Source organism: Bubalus kerabau, chromosome 2, assembly GCF_029407905.1.
Source record: "Bubalus kerabau isolate K-KA32 ecotype Philippines breed swamp buffalo chromosome 2, PCC_UOA_SB_1v2, whole genome shotgun sequence".
NCBI lineage: Eukaryota > Metazoa > Chordata > Mammalia > Artiodactyla > Bovidae > Bubalus > Bubalus kerabau.
Window position 1 is genome coordinate 163491700 of NC_073625.1, and position 21878 is coordinate 163513577.

At 42.2% G+C, this 21878-nt stretch overlaps 1 protein-coding gene across 1 annotated transcript in view; it reads left to right on the plus strand.

The window, feature by feature from the left end:
- The window catches only part of MINDY4B (MINDY family member 4B), a 42778-nt gene extending 21738 nt beyond the window's left edge, over positions 1 to 21040 (plus strand). The window contains exons 8-12 of the mRNA XM_055570111.1: positions 3396 to 3466; positions 5238 to 5310; positions 5895 to 6056; positions 18028 to 18208; positions 20506 to 21040. Coding sequence (XP_055426086.1) covers positions 3396 to 3466; positions 5238 to 5310; positions 5895 to 6056; positions 18028 to 18208; positions 20506 to 20648 — 630 coding nt within the window. The 3' untranslated portion in view covers positions 20649 to 21040. The remainder of the gene's footprint in view (positions 1 to 3395; positions 3467 to 5237; positions 5311 to 5894; positions 6057 to 18027; positions 18209 to 20505) is intronic.
- The last annotated feature ends 838 nt before the right edge of the window (positions 21041 to 21878 follow it).

Consider the following 21878-nt stretch of genomic DNA (forward strand, 5'->3'; position numbering starts at 1 on the left):
CAAATCAGAAAATCTGGCTGCACTAGACCTATATTCTATCTAGCATGCCCTCCATTAGCTGATACAGGGAGCAGTGACTCCCATTTAACAAGTCGTGATAGACTGAATGATGTTACCTAACTGGTCAAAAGGAACTGCAGATGAGATTAAGTTCAAGGTCTCAGATGGGAAGATTATTCTGAATTTCTCTGGTGGGTCTGATTAATCATAATGGTTTTAAAACAGAAAGAGGATGGCAGGAGAGTCAGAAAAAAAGGATGTAATGAGAGAAGCAGAAGGGAAGAAGCTATGCAATGTGGGGTCATGAGCCAAGGAATTAAGACCGTTACCAGAACCCGGAAAACACTAGGAAACACCATTTCCCATAAAGACTCCAGAAGGAACATGGACTGACCAGCAGCTAGGATCGAGTCCACAGATACCAAGCCTGGACAGCTAGCCTCTAGAACCCTGAGATGATGGATTCCCATTATTTTAAGCCAGCAAGTCTGTGGTCATCTGTTAAGACAGCAACAGGAAACTGACCCAAGGGTGCTCTCCTGTGCCTCAGGCTGCACCTCTCCCCTTTTCTCTCATGCCCTGAAGTACAGCCATTTGGGTTCCCATCTGGCTCTGGTGGCACTGAAATTTGTTCTCCTGCATGAGATTCCAGCCCTTGTTAGCACACAGATAGTGGAGCACAGATGAACTCACAAAAGGGAAAGCATATGCATTTTCACAGAAACCTTCCTGACACTATGCCTTTAAAGAAATGGCTTTAACCCTGGGCACTTTGAAAGCCAGCCAAGGAGCTTCTTCTCCTCAGCAGGTAGAGTACTGACACAAAGCCAAGATAAGGCCAACCAGTGGGAGGCCCTGAATGTGGGTGGATTATATCCTGGAGCTCACAGGGCACCTTCAGAAAGTTCAGAGCAGAAAAGTAACCTGGCCAAGAAAAGAGACAGGGAGAAGTCCCTTAGAGAGGGGCGGATAGTAATTTTTCTGTGGTTCTATTAATAGCATGTTCTAAGAACCAAGGTGAGCAATGCAAAAAAAAAAAAAAAAAAAAAAATAGAGGGAAACAACAGAATGCAAAAGAATAGAGATCTCTTCAAGAAAATTAGAGATACCAAGGGAATATTTCATGCAAGGATGGGCACAATAAAGGACAGAAATGGTATGGAACTAACAAAAGCAGAAGATATTAAGAAGAGGTGGCAAGAATACACAGAAAAACTATATAAAAAAGATCTTAACGATCCAGATAATCACAATGGTGTGACCACTCACTTAGAGTCAGATATCCTTGAGTGTAAAGTCAACTGGGCCTTAGGAAGCAACACTACAAACAAAGCTAGTGGAGATGATTGAATTCCAGCTGAGCTATTTCAAATCCTAAAAGATGATGCTGTGAAAGTGCTGCACTCAAAATGCCAGCAAATTTGGAAAACTCGGCACTGACCAAAGGACTGGGAAAAGTCAGTTTTCATTCTAATCCCAAAGAAGGACAATGCCAAAGAATGTTCAAACTGCCGCAAAATTGCACTCATCTCACACACTAACAAGGCAATGCTCAACATCCTCCAAGCTAGTCTTCAACAGTACATGAACTGAGAACTTCCAGATGTTCAAGCTGGATTTAGAAAAGGCAGAGGAACCAGAGGTCAAACTGCCAACATCTGTTGGATCATAGAAAAACCATGAGAACTCTAGGAAAACATCTACTTCTGCTTCATTGACTATGCTAAAGCCTTTGTCTGTGTGGATTGCAACAAGCTATGGAAAAGTCTTCGGGAGATAGGAATACCAGACCACCTTACCTGCCTCCTGAGAAATCTGTATGCAGGTCAAGAAGCAGCAGTTAGAACTGGACATGAAACAGTGGACTAGTTCAAAATTGAGAAAGAAGTATGTCAAGGCTGTATATTGTCACCCTGCTAATTTAACTTATATACAGAGTACATCATGAGAAATGCCAGGCTAGATGAAGCACAAGCTGGAATCAAGATTATCGGGAGAAATAGCAATAACCTCAGATATGCAGATGACACTACCCTTATGGCAGAAAGCAACGAAGAGCTAAAGAGACTCTGGATGAAAGTGAAAGAGGAGAGTGAAAAAGCTGGCTTTAAACTCAACATTCAAAAAACAAATATCATGGCATCCAGTCCCATCACTTCATGGCAAATAGATAGGGAAACAATGGAAACAGTGAGAGATTTTTTTTTCTTGGGCTCCAAAATCACTGCAGGTGGTGACTGCAGCCATGAAATCAAAAGACACTTGCTCCTTGGAAGAAAAGCTATGATCAACCTAGATAGCACATTAAAAAGCAGAGACATTACTTGGTCAACAAAGGTCCATCTAGTCAAGGCTATGGTTTTTCCAGTAGTCATGTGTGGATGGATGTGAGAGGTGGACTATAAAGAAGGCTGAGCACTGAAGAATTGATGCTTTTGAACTGTGGTGTTAGAGAAGACTCTTGAGAGTCCCTTGGACTGAAAGGAGATCCAACCAGTCAATCCTAAAGGAAATCAGTCCTGAATATTCATTGGAAGGACTGATGCTGAAGCTGAAACTCCAATACTTTGGTCACCTGATGCAAAGAGCTGACTCATTTGAAAAGACCCTGATGCTGGGAAAGATTGAAGGCAGGAGAAGGGGATGACAGAGGATGAGATGATTGGATAGCATCACTGACTCATTGGACATGAGTTTGAGCAAACTCTGGGAAATAGTGAAGGATCAGGAATCCTGGCGTGCTGCAGTCCATGGGGTCACAAAGAGTAGGACACGATTGAGTGACTAAACAATGACACACACACACAAAAAAAAACAAAACAAAACCAAGCTAGGCACTGTACATAATTTCCTTCAACTTTTGCAATAATCCTAGGGAAAAGGTATTTTTATCTGCAATTACAGATGAGACTGAAACTCAAAGAAGTGAGTTGGAGTTAGTATAATAGAATTGGTTTTGAATTCAGGTTTCTGAAACTCCAATTTCTAGAAAACTCTGCTCCCCCTGAGTTTAACAGGGTAATGAGGAGGAATGCAGTGACTGAGGGAGGCTAGATAAAGGCCATCCAGAGCAACTCTGAAGGATGGATGCTGGAAAAACGGAGAGGGAAAATACACGAAGTCTTAGCCACGAGTCAAAGAGAGTCACGTGATATAAGTGGAGGAAAGAAAGACAGATTGAAAACCAAGAAAATGATGGTGCCACGGGCAGGCCTGAAGCAAGGCAAGAGGATGCATTTGAGAGGAGATGACCTAGGGAAGCAGAGACAGCGTCCACTGTCCTTTCGTCAGCTAGAAAAAATCCCTCAGGCTGTAAATCCTTGAATTCGTGCCCACAGGTCCACAGAGATGCACAGCATTTAGACCAATGTGTTTTTCCTTTGTTTTCCAAATAGTTCAAAGGAGAAGGATGCCATGGCATCATCTTATTTCTTTACAGCCTGATCTTCTCCAGAACATTTGAAAGGTAAATGCTACAAATATTTGCACAGGTATTTCCTATAGCTCTGGGGTCATATGAACTACCTTCTCCTGTGTTGGAAAGTATTTTCATGCCTTATTGGAAACATGAGAGCTATTTTTTTTTTTTCTAATAGACACTCTTCTGTTGATGCATCCTTTTCTATAGTCGGTTTGGCCATATTCATGGGAGAGTGGATATCATCAGAAAAGTGTGAATCTACTTTTCTAGCACTGTGGGAGCTTCCTTCTTGTGGTTATAAATATTGGCAGATATCACTCAGGCTTATTTGTACAACTTTCATAAATGAAAACAATTCATGATTTCTATATACAATAAAATATACACCCACAAATATTTATTTTGTCCCCATGAAATGCAAAGCACAGTTCTTGGCTCTGTGGGATAAACAAATAAAACAGGATATGGCCCTGAGTGCCTCTCAGGTTCTAGTTTGGCAAAATCCAGGTAAACACATACAGAGACTGGGGAAGTCCCAGATGGTACTTGTTATGTCAGATGATGTGCAAAGACAATGACTCTTAAGGGATGCCAGAGAAGAAAGGGTCCCCAACAGATAGGGTAGTCAAGGAAGGCTTCATGGAAGAAGGAGACCTTCTTCTGGACCTTGAAAAAAGGATAAGCTTTTGCAAGTCAGAGAGAGAGAGAAATACAGGGCTTCCAGAAAGGAAAAATTTCAAACCTTGAAGCAGTGTTCCTGAAACTTATCATTTGCATATCATACTTTTATGATGTATTATTATTTGCTTAACAATTTCCTTAAATCAACACACATTTGGGATTTCCCTGGCAGTCCAGTGGTTAAGACCGTGATTCCACTCCAGGGGGCAAGTGTTCTATCTGTGATGAGAGAACTAAGATCCCACATGCTCCATGGTGCAGACAAAAGAAGAAAAGAAGAAAAATTCAAAATCAATACACATTTAAATATCCTCTTCTTAAATTTAATACCCTTCAAATATTAATATGTTAATATATATGATCTAAATCATTTATTTGCTGTGCTAAAGAAAAAATGTATTAAACACATAAATGTGGAACTTTTAAAATGCTCATATCTATATCAACTAACATCAAGCCATACTTTAGGAAACACTGCCCTGAATTATATCTGATGCTTCACCCATGTCTTTAGGTTTGATTCACAGAAGCGCCTGACCTTCCAACCCTGTGACTAGGTTCATCCAAGAACACATACAGCTCACATACTCAGCATCTCCCTCTGGGTTACAGCTGAAGCCACTTTCCACCTTGATATTACATTGCCCTGGGTAGAACCCTGATCCCCGATGAAACAGTGGAAACTACAACCAAGAAATGGGCTTAATGCCAAGCTGGCGTTTTCCCCTTAAACAGTCTGTTCAGCTCTGCCTTGGGCCAGCACTCTCTGGAGTGGTCACAAGTCACCACCCTAAGCCAAGCATCCCCTGGGACTCAGAACAAACAGTTTCTCTGCATCCCCACAGAGCCCATACCGAAGGATTGTCACATGTGAGGTCTGTCACTTCTTCTTTCTCCCTCATCGCTTCTCACTGGCTTCCCCTAATGGCATCGGAATTTCCCCAATCATCTCTACGGCCCCAGTCCTAGAAGCTTTCCAGGGGACACATGGAAACACACCAGGCACATGGGACGGACAGTGACCAGACGAGCTCATCTTAGTGCTGCTCTGTGTTGGGGGGTGAAGGCAGGAAAGGCTGTGGGTCCCTGAAGCAGTCATGGTCTCTGAGTGCTGATGGTTCCTCCCATTCCGCAGGCTTCAGGAGGAGCTGGACGTCGCCACCACTCACCTACTACAACCAAATGCTGGAGGTTTCCTGTGCAGGCAGGTGGGTGGTAAGACTACCTTTTTATTTTCTTTTTAAGACTACCTTTTTATTGTAGAATCTGAATAAGGCTTTTATTTTTTCAATTAAGTATATTCTCTCCTTAAGTGAAGGGTGATAAAATTATCTTTGAAATACTAAGATTTCCCCCCGCCTTTTCACTTTTCCACTTTCCATTACTGTCCTTCCTAGCTTACCTCTGAGAGTCTGCCATCCCTGAGAGTCTAGAAATGTTAGAAAATATCTTGACAAGATCCCCCTCCCCGCCAGGAATCCCTCATAACTGAAAGGAAAGCACTATAAAAATATCTTAGTTTCATGCATCTTAAATCACAATTATAGAAACTAAAGTTTAAGAAAATATTAAGGGCCTGTGGGGAGTTATGGGGCATGGCTCAAGAAAAAAAATTTATAAACTCCTATTTTAACTCTACCAAACATTTATAACATATGTTTTTCCAGAATTATATACTGTGGGATTTCATTCTTTTCACTAAAAATGGTAATCTTTGTGATTATGAAAATAAAAATATTAAGTCCTTGTGTCAAGGTTATCTTTACACATATTTGTAAAATATGTCATATAGGCAGTTTTGAACCTGATTTTAACTGGAAGAGCAAGTCCACACACCTTTAACGGCTGTCAGAAAGGAAAGTCTCAAGAAATATTACATGGGGTCCTGACCCGCAGTGACATCGGCTATTTGCAGTGGGGGAAGGGCACTTCAGACGATGACAGACTTTCACAGGTAAGTGTGTTCCAGTTCTCAACCATACCACCAGTGGCACTATTTGGACATTTTGTTAAGTCTCTAGATTGCATGTGTCCGTACTCAGTTGTGTCCAATTCTTTGAAACCCCATGGGCTGTAACCCATCAAGCTCCTCTGTCCATGGGATTCTCCAGGCAAGAATACTGGAGCGGGTTGCCATTTTCTCCTCCAGGGGATCTTCCCGACCCAAGGATCAAACCCATGTCTCCTGCACTAGCAGGTGGATTCTTTACCACTAGCTCCATCTGGGAAGTCCTAATTCAAACCTGAGCTTACTTTTTCCTTTACTACTTTACTGCATGCCTCTCACATGCACATACAGACACACACAGAGATTTTTCAGGGTCTAAATGGAAATACACAAGTCTTGCTTTATATTTTGCCCTATCAATTTTTATGTATATAGAGTATAGGTGATACAAGTAATATGCAAATTGTTTTTTAAAACAATACTTGAAGTATACAAATAAAGTCCCCTAGCATCCTCACTCATCAGAAGTTGATACTGTCAGCTGACAATGAGTATCTTCCCAACCCTATTTATGCAAATATGAATGCATATATTGTATTATTACTCAGAGCTTTAAAAATCACTGAAAATAAAAGGGAATCTCACTTATGAAATGCCTCTCAAAACACTCTCCAGCTCTGAGGATTTATAACCTCTGACAACCAGAACGTAGACTATGCTGTTGAAAAGCACAACCAGAGAATTGAGTAAGATGTAATTCTGCAAAAACAACCAGTAAAGAGAGTGAGGAAGCAAGTACACTCACCCAAACCACAAATCAAAGATGCTTCTGTGATATTTTCACAAAAAGTTCATCCTAAAACCTAGGGAAGGCAAGGAGGTTCTGTGAGAAGCAATGCTTCTCTGGAGCAATCCTGAAACTAACTGGGATGGAATTCAATATGATGGTGAGAAACCCTCCCAGGTTCACGGTCTATCAGCGCCAAATAGCCCCACTGCTCAGAGCCTGTCCTGTCCTTCACTCTGCTGGTTCAGGCTCAGTCTCTTTCACATGTACAGGACTTTACACTTTATAAGGTCTTTTTATATCTATCGCTTCATCTGGCTTCCTCCTACTGTTGGGTCCAGCTGCTGCTGCTCCTAAGTCGCTTCAGTCGTGTCTGACTCTGTGTGACCCCATAGACAGCAGCCCACCAGGCTCCCCCGTCCCTGGGATTCTCCAGGCAAGAACACTGGAGTGGGTTGCCATTTCCTTCTCCAATGCATGAAAGTGAAAAGTGAAAGTGAAGTCGCTCAGTCGTGTCTGACTCTCAGCGACCCCATGGACTGCAGCCCACAAGGCTCCTCCGTCTGTGGGATTTTCCAGGCAAGAGTACTGGAGTGGGGTGTCATTGCCTTCTCCAGCTACAACGTGTTATTCATGAAATCAGCACATCACAACACACACAAATCATGTCTGATGGTGTTGTGAACGGGGCATCTGACTATCACAGAATGACTGCATCTTTTTTGTACAAGTGTGTATTCAAAGTTTACTAAGTATTCCTTGAGTTTGAAATATAGTCCATCATAGAAAAATGACAACAGAAACTAACATAACATTGTAAATCAACTACACTTCAGTTTGAAAAAAAGAAAAAATGAGAAGTGACAGATAAACTAAAAGTAAAACAAATGAACCCAATCCATCACCCAGGGTCAGTTCTCTCAGAAATGCTTCCTTCTCTTTCTCATATAAATATGTCCTATTCTACTTCTTCTGAACCCTGTCTTTCTCATGTAATACAAATGTCCTTATATGTCAATGAATATGTGTCCTTCGTCATATTTAATGGATGCAAACATTTCCACTATATGAAACTGAAAGACTGTACTTTGAATATGTCCTAAACAGAGAATGGATCTGTTACTACTATAAAATTCCTAATTGCTTGTCCCTGATAATTTGGGAATTCATCTTAGAACTTGATGTATATAACAACAAGGAAAACTAAGCCAAAAATAGGAGACTTATAGATTTCATTATACATAGTTTTCTTTCAACTGCACAAGGTCACTTCATATCCTTGGTTAAGCACTCTGTATCTATTAGAACCCAGGAATAGGACAAGACTCAGTCTGGTAGGCTACACTGGGGGCAAGTTTCAAGGAGTGAGGTACAAAAACCACAACAACTTTAGTGCTTTGTCTATTATTAATAAAGTTCTTTCACAATATTATTTCACCATATCCTCACTACAAACTACAAAGATTTAAAACAGTGTTTCTCATAGTTCTGTCATCTGAGTAGGTAATTCACAAGCTTTGTCATATCTTCACACCACCTCTGTTATTATTTGCTTAATATTTTCCTTTAAATGGACTCACTTTTAAAATTTGAATCTAACCTTTGCTATAGTGGGCTTCCCTGGTAGCTCAGCTGGTAAAGAATCTTCCTGCAATGAGAGAGACCTCGGTTCATTTCCTGGGTTAGAAAGATTCCCTGGAGAAGGGAAAGGCTACCCACTCCAGTATTCTGGCCTGGAGTCCATGGGGCTGCAAAGAGTGGGACACGACTGAGCGACTTTCACATACAAATATACATTCTCTATAGCAGTAATATAGGCAATGGACTTGATACACTATTTCTTTCTAACACATATTAAATAAATAGGTAACCAGTTTTAGGTCAGTTAAAGCAGTTGTTGGAGAAGACTCTTGAGAGTCCCTTAGACTGTAAGGAGATCCAACCAGTCCATCCTAAAGGAAATCAGTCCTGAATATTCATTGGAAGGACTGATGGTGAAGCTGAAGCTCCAATACTTTGGCCACCTGATGTGAAGAGATGACTCATTTGAAAAGACCCTGCTGCTGGGAAAGACTGAAGGTGGGAGGAGACGCCTGATTGAAGGGGACGACAGGGGATGAGATGGTTGGATGGCATCACCGACTCAATGGGCCTGAGTTTGAGTAAACTCCAGGAGTTGGTGATGGACAGGGAGGCCTGGCGTGCTGCAGTCCATGGGGTCGCAAAGAGTCGGACACGACTGAGCGACTGAACTGAGCTGAAAGCAGTTTTAGGTTTACAGTAAAATTGAGTGGAAAGCACAAAGGTTTTCACATATTCCCTGTCCTTACACACGCATGGCTTCCACATTATCAGTATCCTCCACCAGAGTGGTACATTTGTTACAGTTGATGAACCTACACTGACATGAACTAAGTCCGTAGTTTATGTTATGGTTCACTCTTGGTGTTTACACTCTGTGGGTTTGGACAAATGTGTAATGACATGTATTCACCATTATAGCATCATACAGAGAAGTTTTACTGCCCTAAAAATCCTCTGCGCTCTGCCAAGTCAACCCTCCATCTCCCTCAATGATGGATCTTTTTCCTGTCTCCATAGTTCTGCCTTTTCCAGAGTGTTATTAATTTATAGTTGGAATCATAGTATGTAGCCTTTTTGGATTGGCTTCTTTCACTTAATATTAATAATATGCCTTTATATTTTCTCCATATATTTTCATAGCTTGATACCTCATTTCTTTACAGCACTGGATAATATTCCATTGGAATACTGTGAATAATATTTCTGTGAACAAATATTATTCCACTGATATATCATGGTTTATTTAGCCATTAACTTATAAAAGATACTTTGGTTGCTTCCACATTTTGGCAATCGTGAATAATGTTGCTATAAACATCCATGTGCAGGTTTCTGTGTGGACATAAGTTTTCAGCTCCTTTGGGTAAATATCAAGAGGGGGGCAATTGCCGGATCACATGGTAAGAGTATGTTTAGTTTTAGAAGAAGCTGCCAAACTGCCTCCCAAGGTGACTGTACCATTTTACATTCCCACCAGCAATGGAGGAGAGTTCCTGTTGCTCTGCATCCTTGCCAGCATTTAGTGTCGTCAGTGTTCTGGATTTCAGCCACTCTAATAGGTATCACATTGTTTATTTGCATTGCCCTGATAATAAGCATATGCTTATTTACCATCTGTCTATTGTCTTTGTTGAGACGTCTGTTACTCATAGGGAGCGTCTAAAATTATCAGTGCTCAGGTCATCCTCCAGAACAGCGTCAGCTATATGTGTGTAGGACCTGTGTGAACACACAGCAACACACTTAGAAGGCTCTTCTGTCACTGCCTTAAAATTCTTAACATTTTTTGAACAAAGGCCTCCAGTTTTTCATTTTGTACTGGACCCCACAAATAGTACGGCTGGTCCTATCCAATGACTCTGGTTTATCTGGCCTGGAGACCATCTGGTAATCAAGGCTTTTTAACCCCTCAGGTGCATCCAGAGTTAGAAATCTCTGTTCTAGAGAAAGGCTGCTTAACCTCAGCACTACTAATACTTTGGAATGGATAATTCCTTGCGGTGGGGGCTGGCCTGTGCATTATGGGACATTCAGCACCATCCTGGCTTTTACTCACTAAATCCCAGTAGTACTGCCCCACCCCATGTGACAACCAAAAATATCTCCAGATATTGCCAAATGTCCCCCAGAGGACAAAACTGTCCCAACTGAATCACTGCTCTAAAAAAGGTGTGTATGGGGGAGAATCTCGTTAGACTTAACTGATTAAATCCATGGTATACAGAATTAGAAAACTATCATTTCAAGTGAAATTACAACAAAGAGTATCTTCTTTCAATACTGATATTTCCTTCAAGTATGAGAAATGTTGACAGCTTTCCATTCCTTTTTACCAAGGTGATAGGGGCAAGTTTCAAACCTTAAAGTTCAACAGGCATTTGCTAAACCTTAAAATTAAACAGCAGCTTGTGACTAAGCTTCTCTGAGAAAAGGGACTGTATCAAAGGCTATGCACCCCAGCCCCAAAGAAAGTGAGATTGAGAGAAAAAGAGAGAGAGCTTCAGAGAAGCAAGAATTCATAGCAATCCAGTGCTACCATTTTCCCCGGATCACATACCTTTCAATACAAGTCAGCTCTGACCAACAGCACTGCTAAGTCATGCTCTAAAGAAAATTACCTGCAGAGCCTAAAATATCCTCCAGTAATAAAGTGGATGCTTGTTGGGACCTTAAATTCCATCAAGAGGCCAAGGTCTAAGGTTTAAAAAAAAAAAAAGCAAAAGCTTTCTTGCTGGGAAGAGGGCAAAATGTAGCCAACCTCAGGACCACCATCCAAATGCCTGCTCACAAACTGGAAGTAGGGCAAAGGATGGTGAGACACTGGGTTAGCTTTAAAATCTACATAGAAATCACATCTACAAAGCTTCCATCTTTTCAAAAAGTGACTAATGTGGCTTTTCATCTTTCCTTCTTAGAGTCAGTGTTCTCTCCCCAGGGAGATGCCTATGAATCCTGCCCTCAGTGAAAATTGCCTGAAATTGTACACTAATGGCTTGAAACCCAGAGGATGTTTATTATGTTGTCTCTGACATGCACTTGAAGTTTGGTTTCAGAACAAATGTATTAAAGAGCAAATACAGGCTGGCAGGTAGTTTTACTTGAACTGCTGAGATATATGACTCTGTTAGGCATCTACATACGTACATATAAAGTTTATTTAACCTGAAGGTGCTTTTTTATTCTTTCTATAGCAGCTCGTTATATTCTGGGAAAAAAGCAATCTATAACTCACCAAATATTATCAAAATAATTTTTGTAGATAATGATTTTATATCTATAAGAATTTTATATTTTCCCATCACTCCCGAAGCTGGCAATTAAAGTACTTTTTAAAGCTCAATCACTCCTGAAGACGGTATTTTTTAAACCTCATTTAGTCATTATAGTCTAACAGCCACTTGTGCAGAGCACATACTGTGTTCTGGGCTCTCTCCAAGTCACTGGTAATGATATTTTCTTTCATTTAACCCTCATTTCCACTCAGAGTTACAACTGGTGTTAGTTCAAGTACAGGGGCTGTTGTGTGATCATTCATTCTATTTCTTTTTATTGGGAGTATAGCTGTTTTACAGTGTTGTACAATGAAGTGAAACAGCCATATGTGTACATATTTCCCCTCCCCCTTGACCTTGCCTCCCCTGCCCCCATCCCACCCCTCTAGGTCATCGCAGAGCACCAAGCTGACCTCCCTGAAATACACAGCAGCTTTCCACTAGCTGTTTGTTTCAGAGATGAGAAATCCCAGACTGAGAAAGGTGTAAGAAGGCCACCAACTAAGGAGGTGTCAGGGCGAGGATTCTGAGCCCAGATCTATATGTGTTCCAAGGCACTTTCAGCCCACTGCCTGCCATGATCATCTCTACTTGTTTCTGATAAAGTGGTAAATACAAAACGTTTGTTCTGGGTAGGATATCTTTCAGAGGTGCTTCTGTAATCAATCACATCAATGTATTGACATAGACATGTATATTTGTTTTATATAAGATCTATTACAGATCCTGCCCTCAATCTCCTCAGCATCAGGGTCTTTTCCAATGAGTCAGCTCTCTGCATCAGGTGGCCAAAATAAAGCCTGGGGACAGGAGGAGAAGGGGGAGACAGAGGATGAGATGGTTGGATGGCATCATTGACTCAATGGACATGGGTTTGAGAAAACTCTGGGAGATAGTGAAGGACGGGGAAGTCTGGCATGCTGCAGTCCATGGGGTTGCAAAGAGTCGGACATGACTAAGTGACCGAACAACAAATTACAGATCATCTGATGCAGGACTACAAGTGGTTAGATAGTGGCAAAATCATGGCTCGGTCTTAGAATGCATGATGGTTGTACTCGATATCTAAAACTTTATCCACTGACTACTAGGTTAAAGCAGTGGTGAGTGTGAGTTGATTGTGATCTGCAGATACTGGTGGCACACACCCTTTCAAGTATCTGTGTGTTTGGCGGACTGTGCCTGTCACTACATGCTAGGAGGACAAGCTCAGTGGCGCTCAGAGATGCGCTAACCAGAAGATTCATCTGATGGTAGTGCATACAGATATCTAATATTTCATAACCTCTATCATAAAACTTCTTGCAGCCCAGCTGTTTGCTCAAAAAAGAACCAGATGTGGTTCGAGGGCAGTTCTTTAAGCATCATTGGATTGAGGACCTCACAATCACTCCCTTCCCTTTCTGCTCTGGGGCATGGTGACTCTGCACATGGATATGCCAAATACATACAGGTATTGGTGCTAAGTGGTAAGAACCTGCCTGCTAATTCAGGAGACATAAGCGACGCAGGTTCAATCCCTGGGTCGGGAAGATCCTCTGAAGAAGGGCATGGCAACCCACTCCAGTATTCTTGTCTGGAGAATCCCAAGGACAGAGGAGCATGGTGGGCTAAATTCCACATGGTCAGAAAGAGTCAGATATGACTGAAGTGACTTAGCTCGCACATAAGCATTTTTTGGGTATTTGGGGACTCCTGCCTTGGGTGGGCATTCTAAATTGGAAGATTATATGTAAGCACTGGTAAGAGAAACCTAATATAAGAAGTTTTCTGAGTTCAAAAGAAAATCAATGTGCTGCTTGGCAGAACCTGCTGTCGCGGTGAAACCCCCTCATCCGCCACTGCATCTGTCTTCCCTAAGTGAATCTCTTCTAACTCAGTGATAAAATTGCAGAGATTGCAAAAACGCACGTCTTTCAGTCCCAATGTCACAGCCCAGTAGGTGAGATTAAAAAAACAAGAAAGGAGCTCTCATTAGATGACATGCAAGCCCCCCAGAACCCACCAGACTGACAGTTCGTGCAGCACACAGCCAGCTCCCCGCAAGAAGAGGCGCTATTTTGAAGCCTCCCATCATTTTTCTATTTGAAGATACAGGTTTGAGTGTGCGGTTCCAATACCTAAGTGAGAACATAAAATAGTTTGAGTCTAACACCATCTGGAAAACCTCAGGAGGTTCACATTATCTTCGCACCTGCCACCGAGAAGAAAAATCAACTCTGATTTTTAGAAGGAACGGAAGCCATTTAGGTCTTGCTGGAATTATTCCCCCGACAACCCTGGCAGAGCACATCACCATCTGAGTCCTACCTTCTTCCCTCTTTACATTTTTCCCTTTAAAGAGGCTGACAGGAAGAAATCCAACACGGAAAGTACCAGATGAAGCTCCACCCACCGTTCTCTACCCCTGAGTCGCTGGGGTAGCGCCCGGAAAACATGACAACACCCCTGCAAACTGGCTAAGAGAAGTTACATCAACTCGTGTTCCGGGTGGCAGAGATGAGAGCCAGACTGTGAAGAGCCACGCATGTGAGTCGTCACCAGGAATCGGCGAAGAAAGCACATTTCCACACCTTTCTCTCAATCAGATCGCCGGATGGGGGCCCTGGGACTTCCACATCAAGCTCCTTATGCAGAGGCGCATTCCAAGAGCCATTGTTCTGGAGCCGGCCTGAGCTTGTGCTCAGTCACTGTCAGGTCCAACTCCTTGCGACCCCATGGACTGTAGCTCGCCAGGTTCCTCTGTGTATGGGATTTTCCAGGCAAGAATACTGGAGTGGTTTGCCGTTTCCTCCTCTTCCCTGACTCAAGGATCGAATCAGGTCTCCTGCATTGGCAGGCGGATTCTTTACCACTTAAGCCACCACATGGACAGATGGATCCTCACTCTCTGGTGCTTAGAATTTGCCCCTTCTTCCTATCTTTGTAACTTTACCTTCAACGACACCTGCTATGGAAGGTTTGATTGCCGCATGGAAGGCTGAACTGACTGGGCTTATTACACAATGAGTGAATTTAAGGAGAAAGGTATTTTATTTATAGCACCACTCTATCACAATTTAATTTCCTTTTTACCATGGCAACATGAGGCAACATGCACAAATTCTGCATTGATGACATCTCACCAGTAAAACATACTTAGAATTCTCTTTCGTGGGGAGGTTAGCTGATAAATTGTGTCTATCCCAAAGCAATACAAATTCTTAACTGAAGATGCCAGTCAAACAGATTCCATGCTGCACTGAGGAAAGGGCTTTGATATTTGACTGGGTTCAGTTGGAAGGTGCTCAGTTTTGGTTCTGCAGGACTCCCTTTAAACCAGGCATGTTCTAAGCTGTAACCTGAGGCTCACCTCTTAGAGTTAAAACCCAAAGTGCTGTGACAGACATATTTCTCTTGACCGGAATCTCTCAGGGCAAGTGGGACTCTGCCTGCTCAGTGTAGGGTCTCTGAATGGTCACTTCGAGTGCTGGAGATTGTTATATTTATGACTCCTTCGTTTTCCTCCTACTTTAATAAGATCATGAGTAGCTTTGAGTTCAGGAGAGAAAACTGTTGCATTGTTGCATAAAATCACAACAGTGCAGTGGCCACACCTTACAGAGTATGGATGCTGAGCTCCAGTTGAATTTTGCCAACGTCACAAAGATTTTGTGAAACAATATCATGTATGTCTACAGTCAATTACATCCACCCACACATCATTTACAGGAACTTTCACTGATTTAAAATCAGCCAGAATATGCATCTGGAGTTAAAATGCAGTGGCACTTTATTACAAACAGCCCTCAGTTTCCTAATTAGTTTATCCATATTTTCAAACTTAATAATTCCAAGTCCTGCGGATCGTATTTTGATTATACATAACCTTAGTACTATCGCAAGAAGGCCTAAGAAAGAGCTTATTTTATAACTAGTGAATGGTGACGACGTTCTTTGGAACGTAGGGGGTGGATTCTGGGATGTAAATACATGGGGTTGCTTCAGTGGCACATCCTCTGTGTTTTATTTCCAATGTAGCCAGTGGGCGACTTGCCCCAAGTTTGGTGTATTATACTCATGTTATACTCAGTCCAGGGAGGGCTGGTGTTGATGTGAGCAGATGAGCATGCCCACTATGAGCATGTCCAGACTGGGGTGCTGGGTCTACACCCCTTTTTTCAACTATCAGCTAAAACGTAGGTCATTTCTTTTAAACACAGTATAATTTTTCTCCAGTAGCTAAAGAGTAAAGTTTAAACACAAAAGCACCTCTGATTCACCCACTCACCCACAACTGAAGAATTTCAACTCTAGGAGAAGGAAGGGATTTGAATAGAATGATTGAGAAATCAAAATGTCAAGTTACTAGCCTTTAATACTTGGGTTGACAAAACACGCAGTCATTTTTTTCAAAACTGGATTTTCCACGCAACAGAATTTGTTCCTGAACACACAGTACAACTCTGAGGACCAAGAAGAAAAGAAACAGAATTGAATCCTTTTGTTATGGGAAGATATGCCACAGCTGAGGGTCCAGAGCTCTCTCTGGCATCGTGGGAAATGATGGGGGTTTCCATGTAGCTCACGTTAATCTCTTTACGTGTTTTTTTTTTAAGTGTTTTTTAAAAAACATTAATGAGTTTAAATGGCATTAAAAAATATGTGCTTCCCTGCCTCTTTAAACAAAATGGGAGATATCATCAAGAAAAACACTATAATCCTGATTCCCTCATGTGTTTGGACTACAAAGAGATCAAACCAGTCAATTCCAAAGGAAATCAACCCTGAATATTCATTGGAAGAACTGATCCTGAAGCTCCAATACTTTGGCCACTCAAAGAGCTGATTCATTGGAAAAGACCCTGATACTGGGAAAGATTGAGGGCAAGAGGAGAAGCCGATGACAGAGCATGATATGTTTAGGTAGTATCACTGATTCAATGGACATGAGTTTGAGCAAACTGGGAGATAGTGAAGGACAGGAAGTCTGGCGTGCTGCAATCCATGGGGTCGCAAAGAATTGGACATGACTTAGTGACTGAACAGCAACAACGAACCTCAGGGGTTACTGGAGTATGCAGGATCCTTTACTAGTGTGCCTCCCAGAGTGGTGCTTTGGTGAATCTAATTCACTGGCCTGAGAATTCAAGGGCTGGATTGCCTGGAAAAAACAGAAAACAAGCTGATTAAGACATTGAACTTAGGCTTCCCTGGTGACTCACTGGAAAGAATCCACCTGCCTATGCAGGAGATACAGGTTTGATCCTTGATCTAGAAAGATCCCACATGCCACAGAACAACTAAGCCCGTGCACCACAACTATTGAGCCTGTGCTCTAGAGTCCAGGGGCTGCAACCACTGAAGCTCATGTCCCCGATAGCCTCTGCTCCATGAGAAGCTACCGCAAAGAGAAGACAGGCACCACAACTAGACAGGAGCCCACACCTGCCGCAACTGGGGTAAAGCCCACGCAGCAACAAAAATCCAGCACAACCAAAAACAAATAATTTTTAAAAATAGTGAACATAATATTATGCGTAATATTGAACTCGTACACTCAGCTCTAAGTACAGCTTCACAATTCATCTACATGTTAACACGCAGATATGTGTATATCTGTAAGAGTGTTTGTGTGCGTTCCACTCATTTCCCAGAAGCTTTTTTCTGTATTCAAAATATCCTCTCTTTCCATATTCTAGGCTCTTTTTCCTATGAATGGTTAGGAAATGGTTAGTGCTGCCAGAATGACCACCTGCTGAATGAAATACTGTCCTATCTTGGGAACAGAAAAAAAGTACACTAGTCAACAAAAAGACCAGTTCAAGTTCTCATATTCCATTCCTACACTTCTATTTCAGTCTATTTATTCTCCACCTCACTAACAAACCAAACTGAGATGGTTCCACCAGCTCCATAAGCCCACCCTCAAAATGTTTTAAAATAAAATCCATGAAGACAAAAACTGGAGCATCACCACACCATTCATAAATGCAAATTCATTCACGAGAAAGCCTTTGTTTGAAATCTTCCTCCATGCACAGTGCCCTGCCCAGCTACAAGCGCAATGCCAAGTCTCTGAGCTGCTTTAAAAAAAAAATTTTTTTAAGCCTGTATTGAATTTGTCACAATACTACTTCTGGGTTTTGTGTTTTGGTTTTTTGGCTATGAGGCATGTGGGATCTTAGTTCCCCCTTACCAGGGATCAAACCCACACCCCCTGCATTGGAAGGCAAAGTCTTAACCACCAGACCACCAGAGAAGTCCCCGAGCTGCTTTTTGATCCTTGGTGACATGTGTTCTCTCGTAGGCAGCCAAATCTAATGTTCATCTGCATTCCTCTCTCCTCTTGCAGGTGGGCAGCATGCTGAAGACTCCCAAGTTACCTGTCTGGCTGTGCAACATCAACGGAAATTACAGTGTCCTGTTTAGCACAAACAGGCAGCTCTTATCAGACTGGAAAGTGGAGCGCCTCTTTGATCTGTACTTCTACAGTGGCCAGCCTGCACAGAAAAAGCCTGCACACCTTACCATAGGTGAGCACTCCAGACCCCAGTGCTCTCAGCTTAATGTGCTCAGAGAGCTGAGGCTGTGCTGGTTTACAGCTGTGTGGATGCTTGGGCTAGTTCCGCAGGAAGATGTGGAGGCCTGATCTCTAAAATGAAACCTAGGCTTCAACGTCACGGGTCTAACCTAAGCATTGTAACCTTGAGGTTCCAACTGATGAATTCTAATCCCAAGATAGAGTATCAGATGACTGATCATCCCAGAACACAGTAACTAAACTGAGAATGCATTTGTATTCAGATCAGTTCAAAAAGCATTTTTGAGACCTACTAAGCACCAGGCATGTGCCAGACACTAGGAAAGCAAGAAGGCACAGTCTTGGCAGAAGTTCCAGTGTGATCATACAAGCCATTTCATTCCAATTCCCACCATGTTTAAAAAAAAAACAAAAAACAAACAAAAAAAAAACACGAGGAAAAAAGATTAACCTTACGATGTCTTTAAACACTAGCCTTTTGGACAAGGGAATAAACATAATGAAACCAGGAGCCCATATTTGCTACCAAGGCACCATGCGTGGAGCCTTGCTGATTTGGTGTCTGACTCTTTGCATTTAGTATCACAGGTCTGGCTTTAGGCAACTTTTCATTATTATGACTGCATCTAGAAGAGTATTTTAGTGACTGCTTTGTCTATGTAGCTCCTAATTCTTTTTCTTTAATTATGAGAAATTTATATTTGTGTGTATGTGTATACACATACATGTGCTTAGTCGCTCAGTCATGTCCAATTCTTTGCGACCTCATAGACTGTAGTCTGCCAGGCTCCTCTGTCCATGGGATTCTCCAGGCAAGAATACTGAAGTGAGTTGCCATGCCCTCCTTCAGGGCATCTTCCCAACCCAGGGATTGAACCCAGGTCTCCCTCATTGCAGGTGGATTCTTTACTGTCTGAGCCACCAGGCAAGCCCAATACATACATATATATATATGTGTGCATGCGTGTGTGTGTATATATATATATATATGACCCCAGAAAAATGTATATTATATATATACACACCCATTTCATTTAGTGGGACATTGCCAATACATTCCTTAAGATAGTTATTGTTTCTACTTTTCTACTATTATTGCTTCTACTTTACTCTTTTCTTTGAGGAAAGCACTGGGATTTTTTTGGGTTTTTTTTTTTGCATTTTATTAGCTCACACACATAGCAAGCATTGTGTTCCAGGCACTGTGTTGAAAGCCTTACATACATTATTCCATTAAATCCTCCTAACAGTCATCTAAAGTAGACACTATGATACTTATTTTACACAGAGGAAACTGAAGTGGCCAAAAAATGATTTCTAATGGATGAGGTTGAGAGATACTAAGTACCTTCCCAAAGGTCATTTGCAACAAACCTGGGCCTTGAACTCAGTTCTAGACCACCTCACGAGAATACTTGCACTTCACCCCCAAATGCAAATGTACTCTTAGCATTGAGAAGCTCTCTCTTTTCTTATTTTTTCCTGACAACATTCGGTGATTTATTGATACACCTAACTCTATATGTTCCATCACGGTGCGGGACCACACCATTACATGACATCAATACTGAGTTTTCAAAATCTACAACAACCCAGACTATCATGGACATGTCTTGTATGGGGCATATGTACACACCATCCACGAATCCCCATCAGCTCACTCACTTCTAGGAACACAGCTTGCTGAGCCCAACTCCTGCCCACTCATCCTATTTTCCTTCCTTCTTGGCTTCTTCTGAAATGGTATACATAGTTCAGTTCAGTTGCTCAGTAGTGTCCGACTCTTTGCGACCCCATGAATCGCAGCACGCCAGGCCTCCCTGTCCATCACCAACTCTTAGAGTTCACTCAGACTCACATCCATCGAGTCGGTGACGCCATCCAGCCATCTCATCCTCTGTGGTCCCCTTCTCCTCCTGCCCCCAATCCCTCCCAGCATCAGAGTCTTTTCCAATGAGTCAACTCTTCGCATGAGGTGGCCAAAGTACTGGAGTTTCAGCTTTAGCATCCTTCCTTCCAAAGAAATCCCAGGGCTGATCTCCTTCAGAATGGACTGGTTGGATCTCCTTGCAGTCCAAGGGACTCTCAAGAGTCTTCTCCAACACCACAGTTCAAAAGCATCAATTCTTCGGCGCTCAGCCTTCTTTACAGTCCAACTCTCACACCCATACATGACCACTGGAAAAACCATAGCCTTGACTAGACGGACCTTTGTTGGCAAAGTAATGTCTCTGCTTTTCAATATACTATCAAATGCTGGGGTCTAAATATTGGCTATTCCTTCCTCAGACACTCACTCCCATCACTGGGAAAGCGTCCAACATGAAGATGAACACAGACCAGGACGACGGTTTTCCCCACTGGAGATGGTGATCAGAACCAAGTGGAGAGATGCCACCATCAATTGGAATGGATCTGTTCCCTTTTTCTAAAGAAGAAGCCAAGATGTACAATAAAGTCTGAAGCATCAGCACTGCTGCTGCTGCTGCTAAGTCGCTTCAGTCGTGTCCAACTCTGTATGACCCCATAGACGGTAGCCCACCAGGCTCCACCATCCCTGGGATTCTCCAGGCAAGAACACTGGAGTGGGTTGCCATTTCCTTCTCCAATGCAGGAAAGTGAGAAGTGAAAGTGAAGTCGCTCAGTCGTGCTCTATGGGGACACAAAAGCCTAACTTGGGGAAGACCATTTTATGTTCCTTATTCAGAAGCCCCACCCAAAACACCCCCATAAGCAGTATGTTTTTTCTTTTGTCTCTATGAACTCTCTGCAGTTGCTATTGGTATTGTTGGAGACACACAGAACCCTTACTTCAGGGTCTGGAAGTTGTATCCTTTATGCTCATATAAACTGGTTCCTCATTTTTATTCAAAATAAAAACTGAAGTCTCTTTCCTCCATGTTATTTCCAAATTCCTCTCTCCTCAGTGTGATTCTCCCTGGGGATTACAGAAGGAGGGAGCTAGCTTTCATTTGGGGATGAAGTCATCAGTAATAAATCATTAGATTTTTAGTTATGGCAAGAACTCAAGCCTTCTCAAAGATTTCCTGGTATGAAGAACATTCCTTTCCAAGGTTACATTTCAAAGTGCCCACATTAGCAAGTTCTTGTCATTAAAATAGTAAATGGGATTGAAGCGGGGGCTATTCCTGGTAGGCTGGCTATTGTAGTTGGCTGTGGGTGCAAACCATCCTGTGAGCACACAGGAGACATTCTTTCCATCAGTGCTATGTTTGCTTAATTTCTTTATAAGTTGAATGTAAATAATGGGTGTGTGCTCAGTCAGGTCCAACTCTGCGGCCAGGCTCCTCTATCCATGGGATTTTCCAGGCAAGAATACTGGACTGGGTTGCCATTTCCTTCTCCAGAGAATCTTCCTGACCCAAGGATCAAACCCACGTCTCCTGCATTGGCAGATGGATTCTTTACCCTGAGTCATCTGGGAAGCCCCTGGATATAAATATACAAATGGACAAACATACACGGAGAAGCCTGATTCCTAAACGAAATAAAATTATATACAAAAGTAAAATCTCTTCTTCTGTCAGTGTTCAAAGGGGAAAACAATTCTTTTTAGAACTTGACCTTTCCCTGTTCTGTTGAATGCCTACACTTTTTCTGAAGAAATACACAGAGCAAGATACATATTCTTTCTAAAAGAA